Here is a 15,955-nt window from a genome sequence, read left to right on the forward strand (position 1 = left end):
ATAATGACCTTGCCGCCATTAAATGATTTACCAAAGAATAACCTCATACCAAACTATGTTGGTTAAGTGTTTATTAACAATTATTATACAAGTTATAACCAGTGTACATTAGAGACAACACAAAAATAATGAATGCACATTGCCTGCCATGGAAAGCACCACCCATGCATTAAGAAAATACCAAGCTCACATTAATTCTCTGTTTAAACCACTGGCGATGTTTCCAAACAAGTTTCTTTACACAGGCCACAAAAAACTCCCATAACTGCTAACATACTAAATTTGGAAATAACAACTTAAACCAGGATTTAATCCACGAAGATTTGTATGTACAAGTAGAACACATGCGATTATTTCATGCAAGGTTATCAATAAAAACAAGGCTCTTACCACCAAGCAAGACATTGTGAAAAGACCAACTTTAACTGAATCTGCCATCGTAATACCTTGTGTTGTGAACACAACTCTACCCTGTTCTATATTTATGCTGTTGACTGATTGTGTTAACAATTGTGAAGCCAATGGGGATATAAAAAGGCAGAATTAGTATAAATTTAGGCATTAGCAGTATTAAAAATTATTAAAATGTTCTCTAAAATCACAAGAAAACAACAGCAACAATATGCAATATGAAGTAGTGCTCAAAGTATTCAGACATTTGGTCTCGGAGCCACTTGGTGAAATACATTTTTAATCTGTGAGGTAAAATTTAACCCACGGTTAGTGAGTGCCGTTGTATCGAGTGTTTCTTGCATATCTACTTGGCTCCGGGAACTTGCTTCAAAACCTGAGGATGCAAACATTAATGTCAATTTTGGTCAATTTGCAAAACACATGATAAAAATGGGTTATTATGGAATTATGTTGAAGCAACAGTTTTTGTTACAAAAATCCAACTGCCATGGACCAATGCCAGTCTGTACAGAAAGAACAACTTCTTTGCCTCGGTTCTAAGAATGACGTAAATAATATTTATTTCAACATTTGTCAAAAGAAAAAATAACATATTGAAATTGAAACCTTGGAAATGTCAACCCCGGTAATAGCTTGGACGGCCGGTGGCAACTCAGACAAAAGCTTGGTAACTTCACTCGTTGTTCTGTCCTCTCCTCCTCCAAGCAAAACAATCTCATCCACTCTTGACAATGGTGCCGATACCTCTGCTGCAATCTAGTGGCAAAAACACGATTTTATTCACACACATACCAGATTTTGTGAAGTTTGCAATAAATTGCAATACACAAATACACCCACATAAAGAATTAAACAGTAAGATTAGCCACACAATCATAGAAAAATTCACAATGTATTTCAAACAGCTGGTAGATTCCAAATGCATGTTGCTCTCTTACGCAATCTTAAAAATCTTACCTTAGGTAGGGAGTCAAGTACCAGAGACATCAAAGCAGCGTCCCCATATTGTTTATAAGCAGCTGCTTTTTGTCTCATACTTTCAGCCTCTGCCTTTCCAATAGCTTCGATAGCTGAAGCTTCAGCCCCACCTATTTGTTTGATGTGTTCGGCATCTGCTCTGGCCGCTTCAACCACCTTTGTTCTGACATCAAATATTTCCATTATATATATTGTATTTGTTTACATGGAGTAATTCAACTGGGGTATAAAGATATCCCATTGTCAATATTAATAAAAACTTCAAAAAAAAACATGTTTGTAAAAGGGTACAAAAAATAATCGGAAATTGGAAAATTTTCTAAACAAATAACTTGCACAAAAAAATCTTAACTATATTATGCTCTAAACACAGACAAACCTTAATGACAATTTACAACTTGGACAAGTTTTTTCGTGTATGAATTGTCAACTATCAATTTGTTACAAAAAAAAATATCAATAATAAAAAGTTTACTGTAAGTTTAATTTCTCATTCAAGTTTTATGGCCTGGGATGTGTGGCTTCCGTGTGTAGCAACTAATATTTATCAAATGTGTGAACTGGAAGCAGCGGGGGTGGAATAATAATGACAGGATATAGAAATTTCCTCTTAGCAGGAAACAACAATAAGAACACTATGTGTGCGACATCATTGAGTATTGATGCTGTGTTCAGCAATATAGAGGTAACTTTTCACACATGCGATTATCACAAAGACTAATTCCAACACACACATTTTTCGAGACGTTGAATGAAAGCCACTTGCTAATACTTTTTTGAAACTTACCTTTTTCCCTCTGCAAGAGTTTTGACTTTGTAAGCTTCCGCTTCTGTTGGTCTTCTTACAGTCGCCTCCAACTCACGATCTTTACGTTCTATCTCACGAGCTTCAACATCAATTTGTCTTCGACGTTGAACAACCTCAATTTCGATTTCTTCCTTTCTGATTTTTTGTTTCTCCTTCGCAGCTTGTAGTTGGTAAGCCAGTTGTGCCTCTGCTTGCTGTTATATAAAGATATCTTGTTGATACTGACAAACCAAACATCTCTTAAAAAAGTATGGTTGATTTAAAAATTTGTTAATTGCAGCATGGAACCTTCTTCCCAATTTTACACTTAAACATAAAAATAAACCACAGATTAGTTTTGTACTTACTGCTGTGTTAACCTCCTTCTGATACGCTGCTTGCGACATTTTGAATGCTCGCTCAGAATCTGCAATTTTCGTGTCAGAGTCAAACTTAACATCCATAAGTGCCCGGTCACAACGAGCTTCCTGCGAGATATAGTTAAAACACATTATTTATTACTAGAATTTAAATGTTGTGGATCACACCAAGCAAAGAAGCGTTAACCCTTAAAAGTGTAGTTTCAGGAGTTTGTAATACAAACTTACCACCATGCCAGAGTCACGAGCTGCCTCTGCAACACCAATCTGTGCATCCCTTTTCACCGTTGCAGTTTGAGCTCGGCCGATAGAGTTTAGGTAATCCACTTTATCAACAACATCCTTGATGACAAAGCTCAGAACTTCAATACCCATCCTACCGACGTCAGGGGCTGCAACTTCTCGTACAAGACTTGCAAAAGTTTCACGGTCCTGATAGATCTGCTCCACCGTCAGTGTACCTACATAGCATGTTAATTTATGATGAAACAAGTAATTCTAAGATTATTTAAATTCCCCACAAACATTTGTAGTTACCAAGAATTGCACGAAGATGTCCTTCCAAGGTCTGAAGAAGGATTTCTTCAATTTGCTGAACTGTTTTGCCGAGAAACTGTTCACAGGCAGAAGAAAGAAGGTCTTTCTCCGTCATAACTTTTACCTGAAAATTAGTTTTCATTTTTGCTGCCAAAAGCACTAAGAACATGTAATTAACTTTTTAATTATGTAAACTTAAGTGAAATACTTTAAAATAAGAAGTACTTTGCTATAAGAAGACTGAGGATTTACTTATATTGCATAAATACAAACATTGATCTTACTTGGGCGACTCCAGTGACGGTCAGAGGAACGCCTTCAGCTGTTTCAACATTGTCGCATGTTGGATTCAAAGTCATTACTTCAAGCGAGATGCTGAAAATTTAAAACAAACAACTTTGCAAAAGAATTTTTAAGTGGCAAATGCCAGCCAAGATAGAAGCTTGGGAGATTCAAATGTTGTTTAGATGTAGCTTACTTAAAATTTAAAACAGAATGTTTTCAGTTATTACCGTTGAACTTCAGTAACGCAACACCAGGCCCACGCCCAACCTCCGATAACATATTTCTTCCCATCAGCACCACAGCAACCACCTAAATAGGATCCAAATGTTATTGGACAAATTACATGCAGGTTAACAAAAAAACAATTGTACTCAAAAAGCAACCGTTAACTTACCAGAAACAACTAACGCTTGGTTAGGACCAGTTGTATGACAATTTCCCATCTTTATAGGCAAAGCTAGTTATCACGAATAGAAAACTACTTTTCTGTGAAGTAATTGTTTTTGTAAATTTTCAGAGATTATTAACTTTTTAGGTTACTAATACTATACTAATACCTCAAACAATGTAAATGTATTATAAACTGTTCTTCCATAAAATACTTAAACAGTATTGCCAACAAGAATGAATGCAAGCCTACATATCGGATGGAGCGCGACTAAATTTTTCAAACGTGACTGGAGGCAAATTATAAATGTCACATGTTTTCTGCACGAAAAACACCATTTTCAACCCGCTTCCATCTGCAAACAATAACATCACAACGATTCGCAATGCTGTCGTGAATAATTAACCACGTGTTTATCGATACGAGTGAATTAAATTAAGGTTGTGGTCGCTCCTTCGTAAATATCACGTGACGGTTGCGCATGACAGTAGAACGGAATTTTTTACGTAAGTTTCGGGACAGTTTATTCCCGATGATGCGTGTTATGGTTATGGTGGGTGTTATTACTTTCGTTTTCCCACAAATAAAAATTTTTGTTACAACATCTACGGAGCATACAATATGAAAATACATATCCGGTGTTACCCACAAGGTGTACTTACAACAACAAATCTCTACTGGCAATAAAGTGTATTTAGTGTCCCATCACAAAAATCTTAAAAAATCTTTATTTGAAACGAACTACATTAGTATTTGTCCGGTGAAATTGAGGATGTTAATCATTAATTTTTTTATGTTCTGTTCCGTGTGGGTTAAAGACGAGCGCAAACAGTTGTACTTGATTGAGTCTGGCGTACGGAGTAACATGTAAATGTGTTTTCTCCACCCGTTTGAGGATCTATGCAAATTAGATAACGTGTCTTTCATTCATTTCAGTGCTGTTGGTTCATCATGGGTAATTATATTGAAGCGTTATTTTAAAATGTAATATTGCTATATTGCTGCCAAAAGTCTTGGGTTTTAAGCAACTATTAAGATGTTTCATCGCAAAATAGTTGCTGCAGCTGCTGCTTGTTCGACCTTTTATGCATGTGCCAGTTTAAAGCAAGAAACCTTTCCATCCTGGCATAATGTCAAACTTAACATTGGTGACCGTCGCGCACAAAATTTGTTTCTTCAACACGCTTCAAATTTTCAATGCATTGCACATTGCAAGGCAGTAACGGCTGTTGAAACTGAAGGTGCAACTTTTGAAACATCAAACAGGGAGTTAGCTGAACAGCAAGTGAATGAAGATCTACAAAAGAGGCCTAGAGTTGGGTTTAAGGTATAATTTCTTAAATAGCAAAATGATTTCCAACAAAATGCAAATAACTAACACTACTTTATCGCCTTTAAAACATTGATCAAGTTGAATATGTGGTATTTTAGGATCGCCGTTTTATTGAATATGAGAATCGAATTCGAGCATATTCAACACCGGACAAAATATTTCGATACTTTGCGACGTACAAAGTTGTGTATGAAAATGGTGAATCTGAAACTTACATGACCCCAGTGGATTTTCTTCGCTCGATTACTCCTGGTGAAAAACAACCAGAAAATCTTGGACTCGACCAGTTTAAGGTGCTTGTTTTGCTAATTTGGATAAAATCTTGTTGGATTAAAATGTTTCCAATGGCAAACATACCTAAAATTAAATTTTGATCTGCAAATCAAACCAGGTTGTGAGGCTGTCATCAAACCACATACAAAAGGGATCGGAAATATTAAAGGAAATACAGAAGATAGACTCGTTGGAGGAAACAAGTATATTCCATGCCCTCGGAGAGTGTGGATTCATCAGCTTTAGTGACTATATTTTTCTACTCACTGTAAGAAAAAACTTTTGTATATATTGGTTTCGTATAGTGATGTTCCCAGTTCCAAATTATCCGGCCCGGCCGGATCCGTTTGTTAGTTATCAATCAAATCCGGCCAGATAATTTGGATCCGGCAGTTTGTTTACACCGATTCGTGTATTTTATCGGTATGGCAAAAATGTTTGATTCCCAAACAGAATGCTATGTTAAGGTTAACCTGTCATGAGTGAAACAAATAAACGTGGGCATTTATTAATATGGTATAACATGTCACGAAAAACCTTGATAACAAATAACAGAAAAATCTTACGTCGGCGAGTATAACAGACTGGGTCCCAAAAACGAGTAATTTGCGAAATGTTTCTCCGCTTTTAGGACAAAAATGCTTTACAAACTATCCGGTAAAATTAAGTGTATTATCCGGCCGGGTCCGGGTACCCGGATCCGACGCAAGACATCACTAGTTTCGTAGGAAGATATTGTCTAACTTTCAGTCCATAATGGGATTTAAAGGGTTTTACCCAAGGATAGCAGAGTGGTTGACATTAGATCACAAACCATTCCCAGTGATGGGTTCTATTTTGCCTTACAGAGTTAAACTGGAAGTGCCATTTTATTGAAAAGAAATGTTCGAGGAAATCTTGATTTTTTTAGGTACTTTCAACCCCGCAAAGGAACTTTGAGATTGCTTTTCAAATGTTTGATTTAAATGGAGACGGTGAAGTTGATATTGAAGAGTTCCAACAAGTAACAAACACAGCTCGCTCACAAACATCAATGGGGATGAGACATAGAGATCATAAGACTACTGGTAAAGTTCAAGTTCTGCAAATTTTCCTTTTTTTATTATTTTATCAAACTATTACAAGTTTTTTAGAATACTAAGCATGTCAGCTTTATTAATAATAGTTATATTTGTTTAAGCTTGGGATTGTAATAGAACTTAGCAGTCAGTCCAGCTTTGTCAAACCATAAAAGTCATAATATAACTTATTTTTTTACTATAATCTACTGCAGGAAATGTGGTAAAACCATTTAAAGAATCAAAGTCCGCCATCACATCTTACTTTTTTGGTGAAGATGGAACAGAAAAACTAACAGTTAAAAAGTTTATTGAGTTCCAACAAAGGTTGCAGGTACCTGTTTAATTCAGGCAAATAATGTTTATGTTCACCATTTATGATATTGTTGTACAACTTTTATAGGATGATATTTTAAAACTTGAATTTAACAAATTACAACCAAACAATGGTGGGAACATTAAAGAAACCAAATTTGTTCGAATGCTTTTGACCTATTCTGGACTGAACCCAAAGAAACAGAAAATTATCATAAAAGTAAGTAATTTAAATGTATGACACTATGACATGAACTCTTGAGTGCCAGGCTGTCAATACTGAATGCTTTTTTTTACCTTTTTAATTAAAAAAATCAAAACTAAAGTTAAAATTTAGATTTTCGTCAACGATTTATTGTGTTTTACTAATAAAAGCAGTAATTGTTAAACCAAATAAATTGGTACAATATTATTTCGTTAAGATAACGAAGTTTAAGTTGTTCTCATCCAAGAGAAAATGTCAGCCTTTGTTTGTGCCTTGATTTTTATATTCAGTATGTGACAGCTATGAAAAGCTAGCATCGAATAATGTTTCTTTCCACCATAAACTAGTTCCCTTTTAACTCCCAACACTTAAACCTTTATTCATTTCAGAGAGTTAAACAGGCCTACATGGATGAAGAAGGCCAATTTAAAGGAATTTCTTTCCAGGAAACAAAATCATTTTTTCACTTTCTGAAACACATAAATGATGTCGATGTTGCATTCGATTTTTACCATGTAGTTGGGGCAGATATTGACAAGCACACGATGCAGCAGGTGGCAACTCATAGTTTGTATATAGTATATAACATGGCCAAGGCTAATGATGATTAATTTGTGATGTCCATGATGTCATTAGTCATCAACGACAATGGTTGTTGAAAATTGTTTTCATCAAGCAAAGTATTTGGCCTGTGATGAAATCTGTTTATGTCCATTCACCGGCTTGCATCTCACCCAAGAATTTCACCTGTTTCACATATTGGTGTATGCTGTATCTATGTTGATTACTTAAAACTTCAATCCCACAAAAAAATTTACATATTTTTTCCATGTTTGTATATGGAGTTCATCTTTGTGGTGTTGTTGCCAGGTGGCACGGACAGTTGCAAAACAGGAGTTATCTGATCATACTGTTGATGTTGTTTTCACCGCATTTGACGATGACGGCAACGGAACGTTAAGTAACAAAGAATTTGTGGCTGTGATGAAACGGAGGCTGATGAGGGGTTTGGAGAAACCGAAGGACACCGGTCTCTTTCGATTGGTAGATGCTGCATGGAAATGTGCAAAGGAGACATCCTGGATCTCTTCTCAATCCAGCGGAGAAGTTTAACTATTCACTGTGTTGAGTAATGTATCGCATCATAGCTTGCTGCACTTAAACAGCATTATTGCAGCAACTATCCTGGTAACCTGCACTAACGCACAGGCAATATTGTACTGTGTTACTCCCTATTACAAGCATAACTGGTCAGTTTATGATGCTCCCAGGGCCACGCAATATGTGGTTTGTGGAGTAGGTAAGTTAATATTCCGGGGTTCTTCCCGATAGTTTTGGGAAACAAGGGTCATTGGGGAAGCGATCCATGTGTTTTACATTAAAATAACATAAAAATTAGCTTTACTGTTTGCAATATACTTCTATCGCACTTGTCTGAACTTTAGTGTGCACGAAATATAGTTGTTGTATGTTCGTATGTAGTTGTGTGAGATTGTCCAAGGATCAGGTAGACGAAGGTTCAATTGTTCGACCAACTATTCAATGTTTACAATGACATTGTAGAAAAGCTTTTTACCAATGTTTGATTAAATTATCTCAGCACCTGTGGCCAATAATGTTGTCCTGACGTGGTTGTCGTTGCTCTGGCTGTGCATGTATGGCTAGTTTTTACGTCTCCAACCAACATACGCGTCAGCGAAAGTTCTCTCCGCTTTTGTACAAGGACCAGTAGCCAGGTCAACTGAGTTCATAAGATTCTGCAGTTGTGGTGAAGCATTTTAATTTTGTTTGTTTAAACCCGATATAAAAATTAAGCCATGTGTGTTTAGACATATTACAAAATGATAACACTATTTACATGTTCGAATATCAGAATACAAAAACAGTATTCTGTTCTCTGCTTAGCGTATAAAAAATATGGTGAGAAAAACTTGCCGCTACCTCGTAAGACGACCGAGTTGTCTGCGTTCAAAGTTTTGTTTGCTCACGTGAGAAAAATCATCCAAATTTGCAACATTTGTGTGTTTAAAATTTGGTTGACTGGAAATAAGTTTTGATCTTGAAGTAATGACGGAAAGACGGCCTTCGTGCCTAGTAATTTGTAGCAGTCATAAAGAAGGTGTGTATCTTTGGATTACATAAAATCAAAACCATAAACTTTTTGGTTGATATGTCTTTCCCTGCAGGCGTTTGTTCTCAATCGTTCATCCACGCCTTTACTTTGACAAACTCTGCATTTAATCTCACAATTGCGACTCCCCAGGTTTGAATTTCACAAATTTTTGTCGCCACAAATGTACAGAATCAATTGATGGTATGATCATATGAGGTTTTCTTTTTTGATATAGGGAGTTCCCATTGATTTTGTAAATGTGGATGACAACAATAGAAAATGGATTTCTGAGTTTAGAAGTAAAAGTTATGCATCACCCTTGAAACTGGAGTCAGTTGACGCTTCACAATATAATGCATTGTTGGTTCCAAGCACGCCAGGTGCTATGTTTGATCTCATGAAGCATGATTCAGCCATGCACATCATACGTGCATTTGTTAATGATAAAAGTAAGAAGCTGTATTTTGTCATAATAAAATATCTGTGTTTGTGAGTGCTGCACAAGGCTGTTGAATCCTTCTTGATGAATTTGTTATGTCTTTTTTATGAGGTTCATTGTATAATCAACATCCTGTTTTCAGAACCAATATGTGCGGTTGGGTTTGGGGCTGTAGTTTTAGCAGCCGGCCGTTTTGAAAACAAGGAATGGTGTTTTAAAGGCTACAGTTTGACCGGCCCATCTGTGATGGAGTTGATTCAACGTACTGATTTTCCAAGCTTACCAATAATATTTGAAGACTTTGCCAAGGACAATTTTGCCTCATATGCAGGTATGTGTTTATGTTTCTTTGCATTTTTTTGATTATAATAACTTTTCAGTATTTAAACAATAAATTCAAAATGAGATTATAACCTTTTAGACACGTTTTGAACTAAAACACTTTTTTATTTTTAGCTAGTGAAGTTGATGCTGTTCATGTGGTGATCGACAGGAATTTAATCACAGGACAGAATTCACAATCTACACTCACAGCCGTCCAGAACCTAATCCTCGCAACAAATGCAAGATAGAATATTTCAGATTATGCTTGTTTGTTTTTTATTATTTTCAAACCAGAAGCTGATCCAGAAATTTTCTCCAGGAGACGACAAACCAAAACTCATTGTGATGTATTAATGGCGATGTTGGTCGCTAGACGAGTAGATAGCAATGCATGCACCAGAGCAGTAATGAACTAAAATCATTATTTTTTTGTTTTCAGCATTGCTTTCAGTGTTGTTTTAAGGGAATAGATCTTCCCTCCTTTCTGCATCTACCCCAGATTCATGCCAGGTTTTCTGGAAAATATTTTCCAGCAACCGACTTGCTTGAACAATTCTTCATGTGTAAATGAAAATATTTGGGAGTAATCACCTCAAGGCTTGATTGTGAAACTGACACACCAAAACTCATGCAGTTGCATTACCAATAACATTCCACTTTTTCCGAATATGTTTATCAAAAGTGGAATTGTTTGTTAAATTGTTCAGCAGAATATATTCAACTGAAACCGATACTGAATGTTGTTAAGGGTGGAAAATAACCTAACCTAAACCATTTTGTTGGTTGCTATGGCAATAGTGTTTCTAACTTCAGTAAAAAAGAGGATTTTTTGCGGAAAATACTACTACACCAGGTCACAAAGTTTTTCGCCAAACTTGATCCACATATAAGTATGTGTAAAACAGAAATCTGTGTGAATTTTAATGATTATGCGTAAACAGGGCCACCGTATTTTTGTTTATAAATTTGAGTTGAAATACTTCACGAAATCGTAGCGTTAATATTCGCACAGATTGCTATGTTACATAGGCTTGTATGTGGATCAAGTTTGGAAAAAACTTTGTGACCCGGTGTAAAAGAATCTTCCCCTTTTTGCAACGCAGCAGCGCCGTTGGTGGAGGTAATGTCAAAAGTAATTTACTCGCAAGGTGTCGGACAGGAGCCACACAAAAAAAACATTTCTGTGTCGGTCGATAGATTCAGCAGCTAAACCTTTCATCACAAAACCCTTGTTGTTGCCAAAGTTTTCAAGGCAATTCACTTTCCACTGAGAAAATCCACGTGCCTGGGAGTTACCGCGAAGTCTTCATACAAGTTATTACAAATTAATGTGAGTCGGTGAAGCGTGAAGGTCAAAAAATACATATCTGCTGTCGTAATATTTGTATTATGATGGGAGCAATTTAAAAACAGAAGGAAGTGGTCTTCTGTATTATCACAATACATTTTTTAAACCTGTTAATTTACAACTTTTCACAAATTTAGAAAAAAATTTGTTGGCAAAAAATAGTATAGTTTAAAGCTTGGTTTGTATGTCAGTCCACGATGGTAATATGTGTGGAAGAAATTTTTACAATAAATATTTAAAATAAATCATAATAATTCTTGACTTTATTGAAAGCACAGATAGCTATTCACCATACACACATGAACTTTTCGAAAGTTTTATGTTATACATCAACCTCTTCTACTAATTTTTTACCCCAAACTCACAAATAATTTCTCGCCAGTTGGTTAAGTGGGCCTAGGTACCCGCATTTCCGCCCTAAATGTTGACTGCATGTGGAAATAACGGTTTCAGAAATTTACAGATGACTCATAACCTCAAATTGACATCGGGTCACAATTCCAACGCTTCACTAACAAGCAAACAAAGCAGTTTCCCCGAATAAATTCCTGGGAATTTTCTTGTTGGTATCCCCCTTATCAACTTTTCGCAATATTTACATAAAGAAAGTATTTGCAGATCAATTGGATGATAGGACGACCGATTGAAGAAGATGAATGCCTCATTGTTTACGTAATAATTGAAAAGTAGTTACATTTCATTGTGACAGCTACAAGATTATTATTCACACACTAAGCTATCATGCCTGTCTTGTGTTGCGTTAAAATACACCAGGTAAATATAAAATTGTAAATATTAATCGGAAGTCAAACTTTACGAGTGACAATTAGCATTAGGGAATTTTCCATTTTAAACTTGGTGTAAATTCGTTTTGGCTGAAATATCCATTGTATATTGTTAGTGATTGCGAAAAGACAATCCCACTTATAATATAACTCACATGCTTTAAATGTGCCTTGAGAGGCTATGTTTAGGGGCAGTGGTTTGTTGCTAATAACAAGGTTTAAACAGATCAGGGAATTCTAGAACACGGATGACGTATAGAAACTGCCTCACTGTTCGAAACTTTCCGTGATTTTACAAAACACTTGTTTCGTCACAAAGAATATTTTTCGCAACTTGGAGGCTGTGAAATTGCTCGTTTCGAATAAGAGGTTGTCATTGGCCGAGAGGGTCACGTGACTGCAGCTGGTGTGGCGGCGAAATAGTTTAGGGAAGAAGTTTTGTATATAAAGGCTCGCTTTGTTGTGATGGCAGTCAGTGTATCGCCAAGACCGCAGTGTTATGTGGAAATTTCTTTAAAGTAAACACTTTATGTTATTTCGCCAGATGCGCACATTTTTGCAAATAAAAAATATCAGAAAAAATACAATTATTTTTAGGTCCCAACTAAATATCTAAAAAAAATTCTAAATTCTAATAAACAACTTGAATCAGAAAATATTTTGTGAAACACTGTAATGGCTCCTGGCTCAGAACCATGCAGCATGAAACCGACGGAAAAACCCGAGATTAAGGATAACTTTACAGTAAGGAAGGAACTTGCCCTAGCTTGTCGGGCGTTGGATTGGTGAGATTTGTGAGATTTGTGTAAAAGGAGAATTTAAAGAAAATATTTATTTGATTTTTCGCTTGAAATCAACATGCAAGCAGCAAGTTCGATGCACACCCCGGCATTACAACAAGAAACACATATGCATGTTTTCAGGTACAAGATCGGAATAAATGACGGAATTTTTAACCATGTGTCAGCTTTAGCTAGATCCAGAGATGGAGGCGGGAATGTCATCCTTTTAGTTCCGTACGGGATATTATGGAAGGGTAAGTTCACATTTAAACAACTTTCGTTTATATACGTAAATAAACCTGAGCTGTTCTAATTTAATAACCTCCACTTGTCCACGTAGATGTAACTCCCGAATGCCTTGCTGCGATTGACCCGGAAACAGGGAAGGTTGTTGAAGGAAAAGCTCATCTTACTCGGACTGACCTGGGTTTCCATCTTACAACATACAGAAGAAGACCAGATTGCACTGCCATATTCCACTGCCACCCGACACATGCCACAACTTTGTGTAAGCACCATTTTATCCTCACTATCACAATGCATTAGAATACACACGTGCTTCACGAGAGGTTATTCGTAGCGGTAAAAGAAATAATGTCCGGATTGAATTGTGTTTTTCCGCAGTAAAATCCCTCATTAGAAAATAGATATTTGAACAAAGAAACCTCAGATGTTTGCCTTGCCTTGGTTTTGTTTAATATTGACTAACAACGAGGTTGGTTTAAACCACGTTGTTTGCGGTGAGACATCTGGTTGGTTTGTCCCCAGCAGCAAATATTCTTTCTTACAGATACATATAAAAGTTTTACAAATACAATTAGTTTACATTTTAACTTTCGGTTCAACCACCTTTCTTCGTTTAGGTTGCCTCAAAGATTTTAAAGTCCTGTGTATCAGCGTCAGTTGCATAGAAATCATAAACGAGATCTCGTACGACCGAGATTTCAGTGAGGCAAGTCAAGATTACAGCAGAGAGTTCGACCGTTGGTTCGACGCTTTGGGAAGTGAGATTCAAATTGCGCAATAATTTTACCATGTCATGTTCTTCCGTGTTGGCTTACTGCATGGACCGCTAACACTTTGACTCTTGGTTTGGTGACGGAAACGGTTTTAATAGATTATAAACGGTGTTTTGGGAGTTTCTGCGATTTAAACCACGTGCTGTGATGCCTTAATAATAAAACTTTGCAGTGAGAAGGCGGATTTTGATGATGGGGAATCACGGGGTGATGACGGTTGGCAGTTCTGTCGCTAAAACATTCGACCTCATGACTTCCCTGGAACAAGCATGCCAGACTCAGGTATTTGCTAGCGGTAAACATTGTGACGTAACACATTGATGATGGCTGATGTCGGTTGGGGGATCTGCATAATGTGGACACTGACTGGGTAAAAATTTGCCGCCTATCATGGTCAGTTCTACTTGAACAAAACTACACAGAACATTGTGAGCAATTTCTAAAATTCAAACAAACTTGGTCTCGTGAATATTACCCAAACAAGTCCATGCAAACCTCTGTTGCGTTTTTCAACAAAAACGGAAACATTGTTAACTTTGCGAAATATTTTTAATCAATTTTCAGATCATGGCGATGACCACAGGAGGGGAATTGAAGGAGATTTCTCAGTCTCGGTGCGACCGCTTCAACAGCTTAGTGGATGAAGCTTACTCAGACCATGCACAGATGCACCTTGATGCTTTTACCAACCTTTTACAGGCACACACGTGATTCTATTACGGATTCGACCCGAGCTGTGTAAATGTTTGTGTGTAATATGTAAATAAATTCGCCGCGTGCTTTGGGTACGATTTCTATTAATGTAAAACGTATTCACCTTTCGTCGCTAGCAGATATGTCGTCGTTTATTTCGTTCCATTAATTTGGGTTTATGAAAATGTTGGTTGTTTTGTCATACATCGCTTTGTATATACCGCGTATCGTTGTATTGAGAATTGTGTGCCAAACGTGCGAGTCCTCTAGAAATGAAACAAATTAATATTACATGAAGTTGAAGAACGTTGTGTTGCTGCCAAGAATTTATCTTCCAGAGCAAATTAACGAATATATACATATCGCTTAAACCTGTGATTCCCAACCTTTTTATGGTTCCTTCCCACTTGGAGGTAAAACAATTTCGACGCGTACCACCTATAGTTGAGTGTTACAAAGTAACCTAGGGGATGAAGTAACGAACATTTTGAGATCACTTACGATTTTTTAAATTCGAACCAGATCCGCATATTTCGGAAAGGTGCTCGCGTATACACGTAGAATGCCGTCGCGTAGTACCTACACGTATACCACCGGTTGGGAAACACGGTTTAAACCGACGTTTCGCCCGCTGTATAGTAAGCTTCATCAGGGCTGTGACGTATGTATCACGTGATTGGGCAAGTAAATCGTTTTCTTCGTGGCTGCCATATTGTTGATTTGTGACGTTAGTCCCTTAAATATTTGTGAAATGTAACAAACCTTGCGTTGACACTTTTTGTAAACAAGTAAACCGTTTCTTCCATTCGGGGATTCATTTCTCATTGAAAAGAAAGTTCACGTGAAAGATAATAAACATTTCATTGAACATCATGATTTTGTCGGATTTAAAAATGTCAACCGACCTCCACAATTCCCGTGACCTTGGTGACGTGCGGTGGAGAACGCGAGCAAATAAAACCCTTCCAGAGAATTACTTGTGGAAAACCCCAATAGCTTCGATGTCGACAGAGATTGGCGAACAGCAGTCATCAAACTCTTCAACTGACTTTTGGAAAATCTATTATGAGCTTAAAGTTTGTTTAAAGTTTTACCTAAACTTGGGTGCGGGGAGTTTCGTTCGTCCAATAAACTTGGAAATTCCCGCCTCGTGCCCGTATTTCGGCGAAACTTTTTATTTGCTGGGTTCCTTACGAGCTCCCTGGCTTTGTTAATTATTTGTCAGTCCGAAGTAATTCTTACTCCTGAAATTAAAACTACCAGGGGTTTGTAATTCTTAAACCAAATGTTGACACCGTGTACTTCCCGTTACATCGGTGCTTTCTGCTAATTTATATCAGGGGAAGAACCCAAACACTCACTTTGTCAATAATGTTTACACGAACTATCAGGAAGCTCCCAAAACTTTTTCTCAGAATAAATTTGTTGTGGGCGAATCTCGCGGAATTCTGAGAATAATACTTAACATTCGTAGGTTAATATTTTGTTTTTGATAAATT

At 36.8% G+C, this 15,955-nt stretch overlaps 4 protein-coding genes across 4 annotated transcripts; 3 read left to right on the forward strand and 1 right to left on the reverse strand.

The window, feature by feature from the left end:
- Nucleotides 1–38: 38 nt before the first annotated feature.
- LOC145899803 (flotillin-2-like) lies at nucleotides 39–3,869 on the reverse strand. Its single transcript, XM_082988715.1, has 10 exons — nucleotides 3,776–3,869; nucleotides 3,609–3,690; nucleotides 3,381–3,471; nucleotides 3,097–3,220; nucleotides 2,788–3,020; nucleotides 2,548–2,667; nucleotides 2,180–2,394; nucleotides 1,372–1,555; nucleotides 1,021–1,170; nucleotides 39–787 (listed from the first exon to the last, which is right to left on the reverse strand). Exons 1-10 carry the CDS (start codon nucleotides 3,822–3,824, stop codon nucleotides 758–760), a joined length of 1,278 nt encoding a protein of 425 aa, XP_082844841.1. The 5' UTR covers nucleotides 3,825–3,869; the 3' UTR covers nucleotides 39–757.
- An 840-nt stretch (nucleotides 3,870–4,709) lies between these two features.
- On the forward strand, nucleotides 4,710–8,424 carry LOC145897053 (calcium uptake protein 1, mitochondrial-like). The gene is made up of 8 exons (XM_082985210.1): nucleotides 4,710–5,096; nucleotides 5,201–5,395; nucleotides 5,494–5,643; nucleotides 6,286–6,442; nucleotides 6,649–6,767; nucleotides 6,837–6,968; nucleotides 7,343–7,507; nucleotides 7,824–8,424. Exons 1-8 carry the CDS (start codon nucleotides 4,806–4,808, stop codon nucleotides 8,064–8,066), a joined length of 1,452 nt encoding a protein of 483 aa, XP_082841336.1. The 5' UTR covers nucleotides 4,710–4,805; the 3' UTR covers nucleotides 8,067–8,424.
- A 512-nt stretch (nucleotides 8,425–8,936) lies between these two features.
- On the forward strand, nucleotides 8,937–10,560 carry LOC145898681 (glutamine amidotransferase-like class 1 domain-containing protein 1). The gene is made up of 5 exons (XM_082987230.1): nucleotides 8,937–9,072; nucleotides 9,140–9,216; nucleotides 9,302–9,515; nucleotides 9,648–9,836; nucleotides 9,962–10,560. The coding sequence occupies exons 1-5, from the start codon at nucleotides 9,021–9,023 to the stop codon at nucleotides 10,075–10,077; spliced, it is 648 nt and encodes a 215-aa protein (XP_082843356.1). The 5' UTR covers nucleotides 8,937–9,020; the 3' UTR covers nucleotides 10,078–10,560.
- A 1,945-nt stretch (nucleotides 10,561–12,505) lies between these two features.
- LOC145899804 (putative aldolase class 2 protein RP493) lies at nucleotides 12,506–15,201 on the forward strand. The gene is made up of 6 exons (XM_082988716.1): nucleotides 12,506–12,747; nucleotides 12,886–12,998; nucleotides 13,085–13,252; nucleotides 13,608–13,748; nucleotides 13,936–14,045; nucleotides 14,328–15,201. Exons 1-6 carry the CDS (start codon nucleotides 12,638–12,640, stop codon nucleotides 14,472–14,474), a joined length of 789 nt encoding a protein of 262 aa, XP_082844842.1. The 5' UTR covers nucleotides 12,506–12,637; the 3' UTR covers nucleotides 14,475–15,201.
- The last annotated feature ends 754 nt before the right edge of the window (nucleotides 15,202–15,955 follow it).

This window comes from Ascidia mentula, chromosome 4, assembly GCF_947561715.1.
Source record: "Ascidia mentula chromosome 4, kaAscMent1.1, whole genome shotgun sequence".
Classification (NCBI taxonomy): Eukaryota; Metazoa; Chordata; class Ascidiacea; order Phlebobranchia; family Ascidiidae; genus Ascidia; species Ascidia mentula.

What these genes read in the sequence shown, in the direction of transcription:
- LOC145899803 (XM_082988715.1), bottom strand. Translation starts at nt 3,824, where the DNA reads ATGGGAAATTGTCATACAACTGGTCCTAACCAAGCGTTAGTTGTTTCT. An exon ending in ACATCTTCGTGCAATTCTTG is followed by an intron (nt 3,021 to 3,096) that starts GTAACTACAAAT and finishes CATGCTATGTAG; the next exon opens with GTACACTGACGGTGGAGCAG. An exon ending in ACTCTTGCAGAGGGAAAAAG is followed by an intron (nt 1,556 to 2,179) that starts GTAAGTTTCAAA and finishes ATTTGATGTCAG; the next exon opens with AACAAAGGTGGTTGAAGCGG.
- LOC145897053 (XM_082985210.1), top strand. Translation starts at nt 4,806, where the DNA reads ATGTTTCATCGCAAAATAGTTGCTGCAGCTGCTGCTTGTTCGACCTTT. An exon ending in GGCCTAGAGTTGGGTTTAAG is followed by an intron (nt 5,097 to 5,200) that starts GTATAATTTCTT and finishes GTGGTATTTTAG; the next exon opens with GATCGCCGTTTTATTGAATA. An exon ending in TAGAGATCATAAGACTACTG is followed by an intron (nt 6,443 to 6,648) that starts GTAAAGTTCAAG and finishes AATCTACTGCAG; the next exon opens with GAAATGTGGTAAAACCATTT.
- LOC145898681 (XM_082987230.1), top strand. Translation starts at nt 9,021, where the DNA reads ATGACGGAAAGACGGCCTTCGTGCCTAGTAATTTGTAGCAGTCATAAA. An exon ending in TTGTAGCAGTCATAAAGAAG is followed by an intron (nt 9,073 to 9,139) that starts GTGTGTATCTTT and finishes CTTTCCCTGCAG; the next exon opens with GCGTTTGTTCTCAATCGTTC. An exon ending in TCACAATTGCGACTCCCCAG is followed by an intron (nt 9,217 to 9,301) that starts GTTTGAATTTCA and finishes TTTTTGATATAG; the next exon opens with GGAGTTCCCATTGATTTTGT.
- LOC145899804 (XM_082988716.1), top strand. Translation starts at nt 12,638, where the DNA reads ATGGCTCCTGGCTCAGAACCATGCAGCATGAAACCGACGGAAAAACCC. An exon ending in GCTTGTCGGGCGTTGGATTG is followed by an intron (nt 12,748 to 12,885) that starts GTGAGATTTGTG and finishes GCATGTTTTCAG; the next exon opens with GTACAAGATCGGAATAAATG. An exon ending in GACACATGCCACAACTTTGT is followed by an intron (nt 13,253 to 13,607) that starts GTAAGCACCATT and finishes TTCTTCGTTTAG; the next exon opens with GTTGCCTCAAAGATTTTAAA.